Source organism: Apis dorsata, unplaced genomic scaffold (assembly GCF_000469605.1).
Source record: "Apis dorsata unplaced genomic scaffold, Apis dorsata 1.3 scaffold_92, whole genome shotgun sequence".
Taxonomy (NCBI): Eukaryota; Metazoa; Arthropoda; class Insecta; order Hymenoptera; family Apidae; genus Apis; species Apis dorsata.
In genome coordinates this window covers 246,956-255,514 of record NW_006263390.1, presented here as the reverse complement: position 1 = coordinate 255,514, position 8,559 = coordinate 246,956, and the positions used below count along the sequence as shown (strand labels likewise).

Here is an 8,559-nt window from a genome sequence, read left to right as displayed (position 1 = left end):
TTTATTTTATATAATTAAACAACATTTATCCTTTGAAAAATTTGAACAATGATATAATTTTAAAAATCAAAATATATTGATAATAGTATGCATGGCATAATTAAAGTTTAATTTTGTAAATTTTTATTAATCTCTAATATTATTCATTTGCCGGCAATCGAAACAAAAGTTTTAATTTCAAATAATATAAATTAATTTTCCATCTACTTACGTGGATTTAAAATCGAAATGATATCGTAATCAATCGTAACAATTTTATTTTTTATGTAACAAAGTATCGAATATTCCACCATATTGTATACTTATATTAACATTTTCTTTGTTCGTATAAAACATTTTAATTCGTATTATCAAGCATAGCTGGTCCATCTAAACCTAAATCCAGTTACCGTTCAATTTCCACAATAGCCTTGAGATTCTGGTTAACTTTATCAGAGTTCAACAACTCGAAACAACTTCCTACAACACGGTTGATCAATGCAACGAATTGAGATGTGTTCGCTGCGATATAGAAAACGACCACCGGATTTATAATGAGGAAACTTCGATAACAAACTTCGATGGAGATTTACAACTTCTCAATAACGTTATACAAAAACCGAAACCACTCAATAAGGCAATCTCAGAACGGATTATAAAAGTAAACTTGTTGTTTACTCGATTTCATCTACTAAGCATATACATACTTTACATCTAAACTGTATTACTATCGACAGAAATTCCATTTTATAAGAGGCATTCCGTTTTAAATCAACGTGGCGTGTAGAACGTAATAATCGAATTGTCAATCAATGATTTCATGATTCTTACGCGTTATTTTCATTAAATTTATACTAGATTTTCTCCATATTTCTTCTTATCTATCTTTTTATTATAACGTGTCGCCTCACGATAAAAATGGTAATATAAAGAGATTCTCCGTTCAATGAATGCAAAAGCATTCAAGGTGGTAGAATATCATAAAGCTTCTTATGCTTCTTTGGAGTATTGCAAAACTCATTCGAATTTATGAAACGCATTCACAGAGTACATATATCTATGAAAAACAGAAAATATAAAAAATTCGACGAATTGTATGTATAAATTTATCCTATTTATAAATAAATAGAATAATAAATTATTTCTATTCTAATATTAAAATTGTAATATAAAATTTAATAACTTAATTTTAATAAGTATTTAGATTAAAATTTATCATTAAAATTTGCATCTATAATCATGATTTAAGGCATGATCTTTATTTTTTAAAGAAAATAATATATATATTGATTATAATATATACGCATACACACGTATATTATATTAATGTGTTTGTAATGCAATCCACGTAATAAATAATGTAAGATATGTATATCTTTTATGTACATAAAATATAAAAAAACATTTTCAAAACATATAATTCAAAGTCATTAAACTATTGATGAAAGTTAATAATAATATTATATATTTTATACATATAAAATATTATATCTTTTTTAAGAAATTATTTGATTAGATATTTATGACATGTACTTACATTTATATTTGCACTTCATTTTAATAGAATTGAATATTTTTATAATTTTTAAATGATAAATAATGAATCACCAGTTATTAATAATATTCATAATAGATTAACATTTATTCAAATTTGCATTAATGATATAAATTTTCAATAATTACACACTTTATATAAAACACAGTAAATAAATTCTACTCATATTTTTTTTGAAATAGTAGAATTATTGACCACGAGAGGGCTAGTATAATCGACTCTATGTGAACGGAAGTTACAGTGCTGCCATTGCAAAGTCTTTTGAGGTTGTTTTCGTGGCATGCATGCTCTTCTAACGGTAAGAATTCGATATCTTTTAGAGATTTTATGATCTAAAATCTTCTTGTAACATATAAATTGTCTGTAGATTAAATTAATATCGTTTATTGATGAAATATTATATAATCGAACAATTAAACAAAAGGGTTCCAAAAACAACTGCAATACGATACGTTGCTAGAACACACGTTTATAAACGAAATGTCTGTTGTGAAATTTTCTAGTCACTTCTACATATTTTATTAAACTTAACACTAAAAAATCATAGATACTTAAGAAATTGGGAATATAAAAAATTAATTGTCATCTTAACGATCTTGCCTAGTAAATAATGTGTAATTTTGTATTTCTTTACTTCGCATTATGATTTTTTATTAAGTGTACGATCTTTCTTTTAAATAGGTATACCACGATGCAGATATTTGTGAAAACTTTGACGGGTAAAACTATCACTCTTGAAGTAGAAGCATCAGATACTATAGAAAATGTGAAAGCTAAAATTCAGGATAAAGAAGGAATACCACCTGATCAGCAACGTCTTATTTTTGCTGGAAAGCAATTAGAAGATGGACGTACTTTATCGGACTATAATATTCAAAAAGGTATTGTGCAATTTTAAAATTAAGAAAAAATTAATTTTTTCTTTCATTTCATAGTCCAGAATAATAATTATCTTGTGTTTTTAAACAGAATCCACCTTACATCTTGTTCTTCGACTTCGCGGTGGTGTAATTGAACCTACTTTACGTATTCTTGCACAGAAATATAATTGTGATAAAATGATTTGTAGAAAGTGTTATGCACGCCTTCATCCACGTGCAACGAATTGTCGTAAAAAGAAATGTGGGCATACAAACAATATTCGACCAAAGAAGAAACTGAAGTAAACTATATACTTCTACTTAATTTCTACTTACTCATTTTACAAATGTATCTCTTCTCTAAAAGATGGTTTTAATAAAACGTACATAAGAATGTGATTAAATTTTTTTATTGCCTTATTATATATTAATTTATATGAATATATTTATAAAAATAAAACAAATTTAATTACACGTACTTAATTTGGATATATTAGTTTTAATAATTGCTGTTGTTTTGTATAATTTTCGTACAAATTAATATCATTGGAATTTGGTAAAGAACCACCTACCTAAATAATATATATCATTTTAATGTTGTATAAATTGCTTTGCATATGGTAATAACTTAATATGCTTACCTTAGCTCTTTTAACATATTGTTCGTATATATTTATATTAGATTTCTTTACCGTCGGTAATTGGATTACAATAATTTTTGCTTCAGGAAATGATACCTGTTGAGTTAATTTTAATCGTACTTTCATGTAATCTGAGGGATATGTTGCATTACGCCCAATCAATGCAAATCTATTAAAAATACATTAAAATAATATTCTATGATGTTTATAAAAATAAATTATTATTACCTTTTATACAATATCACATCATTTCTTTTAGGATATTCAGGTTGAGTACCATATACTTCTTTCATAGATGGAAATAATGATTCAAAAGATGTAAATTCCGAATTTTCCTTCGAAATAATGAACTGAGAATCATTATTATGTTGATGATTTTCATCCTCGTCCGAACTTGAATCATCGCTGGAACTATAGAATATCGTGCATAGAATTAATATCTAAAAAATTATTTGATTTTTATATTTTTTTTTACCTTGCACTTGATGTCGTACTACTGGTACTACTTTGCCCAGTCATTGAAGGATTTTTCATATTTAAATTTTTATTACCAGTTTCTTCTCTTCTTCTACCTGGTCGTATTCGTACTACAAATGGACTAAAACTAGTTGTAAAGTGCGGCATAAAATCTCTAACGGAATGACTAATTTTATATGCGTAAACTTCGGAAAGTAAAGATAATTCATATGGCCTGCAAAAATTAATTCAAAAGTTTTACATGAATTATAATGTTATATTCACAAGATTCATAAGATAATTTTAATACCTATGGTAATCATAATAAACATCGATCATTTCTTCCATTGAATTTTGAACTTGTATTATTTCTGAACATGTTTTCGTTATTTCATTTAACGCGTATGGAAGACATTTTAACACAGTATTATCCCACCATTGAGTTAAAAGCTTTGTTCTACGAGAATAATGACAAGCTGGTTTATGATGAAGATAATAATCTGTTAAAAGTTCCCAAATTGGAGGTTTTCCTTCTTCGGGTATAAATAAACCTATAAGCAATATTTGTATCAAAATATATATATCTACATAAATCAATATATCTATATCAATATCTATATATAAATTTTATTTAGTATTTTTATCTTTTTGATTCTATTTGATTACATATATATTTACCTAAAAATAAATTAATTGTATGTTGTTTTTCCTGATCACTGAATGTATTGCTATAATATCTACTAAGAGTTTGCATGATATCATTACCCTGGCTAGTCCATGGTGCAGTTTTTCTAAATCATACCATTAATATATATTTTTATTATATGATTAAAAATATATATATATATAATATAATACAATCTTACCTATAAGTTTTTATCCTATGCACTAATTGAGAACCACCATATTGTAATGCTAATGTATCACCATGATCTTCATATAATTCCTCTAACATTCTCACACAATCAGAGTCGAATTCTAATTTAGGAGATTCCAATACACCTAAGGCGCACAATTGAAATCCTAAAGCACATTTTCCTATTGCAAATTGAGCTGTATTTGTACGATCTAAACAATCAACGCAATTTGTTCTAATAATACCAGTTTGTAATGTACCCCTTTTATCAAAGTATTGTCTTACTCTATTTTCTATATAATTTAATCCATTATATTTATTCTCTTTGATGAACTTAGAATTAATATCACAAGCATGAGACAAATCATTATTATTCTCAGTTAAAATATTTGTATAATTTTGAACACCATGCATATTGAATGAGAAAATCATGTTTGAATTAATTTTATAATATTTTTTATTATAATTAGATTGAGGGGAAAATAAATTTCTCTGACTATAATATGGACTTTGCGATTGAAAAATACCAGTTTTCAAAACTGCATTATGCGCTATATTTGCCAATCGCGCCATAACATTAAACTTTTTTCTAAAAGATTTATATTATTATAATTTATATTTTCACATGATATTTTTATCTATTAAAGTATAAAATAATATAACTATACCTTTTGTTCATTCGAGCCATATCAAAACTTATATATTGAATATGATGTTCTGGAGGTAAAAATTGATTTAAATATTTAACAGCCATACATAATTCTTCACTTAATGTACTTTCATGTTTCTTTTTTTCACGTTTTTTAACAAGATTAAGAATTATAATGGGAGAACCATACCTTCTTAGAAGTTGATTAAAATGTGCACCTGAATTTTTTTTTAATGATTAATTGTATAATAATTAATAATGATTAATTGTATAAAAAATTTAATTTTTATTGAAGAAAAATATAACTTAAATAATAACTTATTATTTTTCATACCTGCTGTTTCTACATAAGGATCGGCTAAATCACAAGTAATGGTAGGTTTTGGAACCATTTTACTAACATCCTGACTCCAATGTCCAGGAACTGATCCACGCATTTGAACAAAAGAACTAAAACGACCTTTACTTAATGAGCTTACTCCAGAATCATGAACAATTTGCTCTGTTTCTACTTCATTTGCAACATCTCCCTTCATTAATAAAATTATTTTTCAATAATAATAATTGGAATATATATACATACATACATATATACATATATATATATATATAAAATTTAATTATATATACATCAAAATTTGCTCCACGTTTCAAGAATCTGGTACCTGCATACTTATTACTTCTTCTGGCAATAATAGTTACATACATAGATCTTCCAAAAATACTAACATTTGATTGACCAATAAAACCATGTGTAACATATAAAATCCAGTCACGATGCAAATCTTTTTCTACTGGTTTTAATAAATGTGAATTCCATACAAATCGACGATGTGGATTACTTCGTATCCCATAATCAACATACTTTTCTGTACTGCTAACAAAAAATATATATATAGATAATCAATATTATTAAATATTTAATTTTTACAAATTATTAATTAATTATTATAACAAACCTATTATTCCAATTTTTTTTAAATGCCCATATATTAAAAAAATCTTCTGCATCTTCAGCATCACTATTGTCTGTGTGATTTAAATCTTTGGCATTTGTATAAAAAATATCAGGTTTAATATGTTTTGGTGGGGTCATATTATTTTGTAAAGTATGAGTTAAATCATAAGAATAACTAAAATAAAAATTGCTACTGAGGTCTATGCTTTGAAACATCTTTACATATCTTTGTTCATCAGGATGAAAAACACGAATAGTATCATTTGGAATATAGATCATTGAAGTATCCTCTATTTTATATATTGTATGATGACCAATTACAGCTACTTTACGTCGTTTAGTAACCAGAATTATATAATATCCTTCCAAGAAACGTACAAAACCTAAAAAATTAATTTCTTAATATTAATTATTTTATTAAAATATACATAAATTTTTTAATTTTATGTATCATAACGTCAAAAGTGTTATATATATATATAACATGCATAATTTTCTAATATTAAATAAAATGACATGCAAATTTAATTTTATATTATACTATGCTAAAAACATGTACATGCTATAATATATTTTATATATAATATATTTATATTGATGTAACATTAATATATATTGATAAAAATTTATTTTAATACAAAAGTTTTTAAATATTAAATTCTCAGTTTTATAATTTATTATAAAGAAAAATATCACAGATAATGATTATTATCATATTTATAATATATTTCTATTTTCTTATTATATTCCATGTAATATAAATTTAATTGTATAACATTTAAATTTAAATAATCGTTAAATACTTTGTTAAAAATTATTTTGTTTCGAATGACATTTGATTGAATATTAAAGTCAATGGTCCTTACCAAGAAGACCAAAAGCTGGTATTAGACGAGGAAAAATGTCTCTCTGCCACATTGTTTTCCAGGTGAATTTAGTTTGAGTTGGTTTATGCAATGGTTTCTGACATTCTTGGTGTTCAGATTCTTTTGATACACCATTGTCAGTTGTAGATTCTTTGTGAATGCTGCCTTTGTTAGCAAGCAAATATATATAGAAACTAAGTCTTATATAATGTTTCAGCAATAGTTTTATTCCAGTATTACTACATATATATATATATTATTTTGTATGTCCAATATTAGAATACAATCAACATGCATATCCAAAAAAATAAATCATGCAATATAAAAAAACTTAAATTATATTAGCATTGCAATATAATTGTATACTAATAAGAAATACAAAGTATCAATATATGTGTAAAAATTATTATTTTTTTTATATTTTGTATAATTATATGATATTCATAATTATTATAAAATATAAAAATTTTTAATATTGTGAAAGCAAATATGTGCATTGAAATTTTATATGAAAAAGAAATAATTAAACAAAATACTACTTACCAACAATTCCAAAAGCTGAAACAATTCTGGCAACTCCACCAACATTATTTCTTTGTCCAGCACGTGTACGGTTACCCATATCTATCATATTTACAAGATCCTTTATTTCATCTTGAGTATATTCTCTTTTATCATCTACAACAACTAATTCTTTAGATTCCATACGATCTATTTTCAATACTCGAAATCGTGTTAAAGTATTATTTGATCCCATCAAATAAAATCTCTGAAATATTCATAAATATTTATGAATATTTATTTTTAAAAATATTTAAAATACTTATTTATAAAATATTTATAAAACAATCTTACAGATTTTGTTTCATAAAGAGCAATCTTTTGTATAGAAGAAATAATAGGATGAAATACTACAATTGGAATATTTTCATCCATTTTGAATAAATACTGATTTATAAATATTAAACTTTTTTTTCAATATTAATAATTTTTTTAAAATTCTTTCCGTATCAATGACATTTCATATAATCACGAGATCAATCATAGACAACATGCAGGCAAACTTTGTCACATAATTACGTGTCAAAAGTAAGACAAGCAGAGTAAATAGTGGAAGAAAAATAAAAATGAGAAATCAACGCCACCTCTAGGATACCGCAAAAACTAAGTTAAGATTAGAAAGATGGATAAAGAAAATTATAAGAGAAATTATAAGAGAAGAATAAAGAAAAAATAAGAATTAATGTCAAAATATTTTGACATTTTGAATATTCTATTTTATTCTATTTATTTAAAGAAATATTTTTAACATTCAAAAATGACAATTCTTGTCTTATAATTTCTATTTCTATCCTTCTCTCATTTCCTATGAGTTTTATTCCTTTTTACGATTTTTATTTACGATACTTTGGAAAAAATCCTGATTTCAATAATTTTATTCTATCTTCGTCTTTCTCTTATTTTCTTTTTTATTTATATTTATTCTGCAAAATTTATATCTTCAAAAGACCGTTTTCAATATCCGATTAATTTTATTCTTTTTTTGTCTAAATGATTAAAATCTTAAAATATCGATATTTTCTTTATATTCTAATATTGGTATTTATAATTATATATTAAAAATTATATTAAATATTAAAAATATATAGAAATAAATATCTCTTTAATAGTATATTTAAATTTATTTTTATGTAATAATTAAAAAAATCTTATAAATTAAAATTATTTTCTTTATGTTG

General features: G+C 24.3%; 2 protein-coding genes across 5 annotated transcripts; one reads left to right on the top strand and one right to left on the bottom strand.

The window, feature by feature from the left end:
• The first annotated feature begins 1,698 nt into the window (after positions 1-1,698).
• Positions 1,699-2,793, top strand: LOC102674910 (ubiquitin-60S ribosomal protein L40). Of its 2 annotated transcripts, none has more exons than XM_006611633.2 (3): positions 1,699-1,832; positions 2,216-2,415; positions 2,504-2,793. In XM_006611633.2, the coding sequence occupies exons 2-3, from the start codon at positions 2,226-2,228 to the stop codon at positions 2,698-2,700; spliced, it is 387 nt and encodes a 128-aa protein (XP_006611696.1). In that variant the 5' UTR covers positions 1,699-1,832; positions 2,216-2,225; the 3' UTR covers positions 2,701-2,793. The 2 variants fall into 2 exon arrangements, with proteins under 2 accessions (XP_006611696.1, XP_006611695.1); XM_006611632.2 differs by having other exon boundaries at positions 1,788-2,137.
• On the bottom strand, positions 2,789-7,968 carry LOC102675125 (polyphosphoinositide phosphatase). 3 transcript variants are annotated; one of them, XM_006611634.2, is made up of 14 exons: positions 7,676-7,968; positions 7,364-7,589; positions 6,821-6,985; positions 5,956-6,337; positions 5,627-5,873; positions 5,331-5,526; positions 5,016-5,214; positions 4,358-4,936; positions 4,170-4,282; positions 3,802-4,042; positions 3,511-3,726; positions 3,264-3,446; positions 3,036-3,204; positions 2,789-2,966 (listed from the first exon to the last, which is right to left on the bottom strand). In XM_006611634.2, exons 1-14 carry the CDS (start codon positions 7,754-7,756, stop codon positions 2,874-2,876), a joined length of 3,090 nt encoding a protein of 1,029 aa, XP_006611697.1. In that variant the 5' UTR covers positions 7,757-7,968; the 3' UTR covers positions 2,789-2,873. The 3 variants fall into 3 exon arrangements, with proteins under 3 accessions (XP_006611697.1, XP_006611698.1, XP_006611699.1); XM_006611635.2 differs by having other exon boundaries at positions 5,627-5,870; XM_006611636.2 differs by lacking the exon at positions 6,821-6,985.
• Between the last annotated feature and the right edge of the window lie 591 nt (positions 7,969-8,559).

What these genes read in the sequence shown, in the direction of transcription:
- LOC102675125 (XM_006611634.2), bottom strand. Translation starts at nt 7,756, where the DNA reads ATGGATGAAAATATTCCAATTGTAGTATTTCATCCTATTATTTCTTCT. An exon ending in AAAAAAAATTGGAATAATAG is followed by an intron (nt 5,874 to 5,955) that starts GTTTGTTATAAT and finishes ATTTTTTGTTAG; the next exon opens with CAGTACAGAAAAGTATGTTG. An exon ending in CATAGGATAAAAACTTATAG is followed by an intron (nt 4,283 to 4,357) that starts GTAAGATTGTAT and finishes GGTATGATTTAG; the next exon opens with AAAAACTGCACCATGGACTA.
- LOC102674910 (XM_006611633.2), top strand. Translation starts at nt 2,226, where the DNA reads ATGCAGATATTTGTGAAAACTTTGACGGGTAAAACTATCACTCTTGAA. An exon ending in GGACTATAATATTCAAAAAG is followed by an intron (nt 2,416 to 2,503) that starts GTATTGTGCAAT and finishes GTTTTTAAACAG; the next exon opens with AATCCACCTTACATCTTGTT.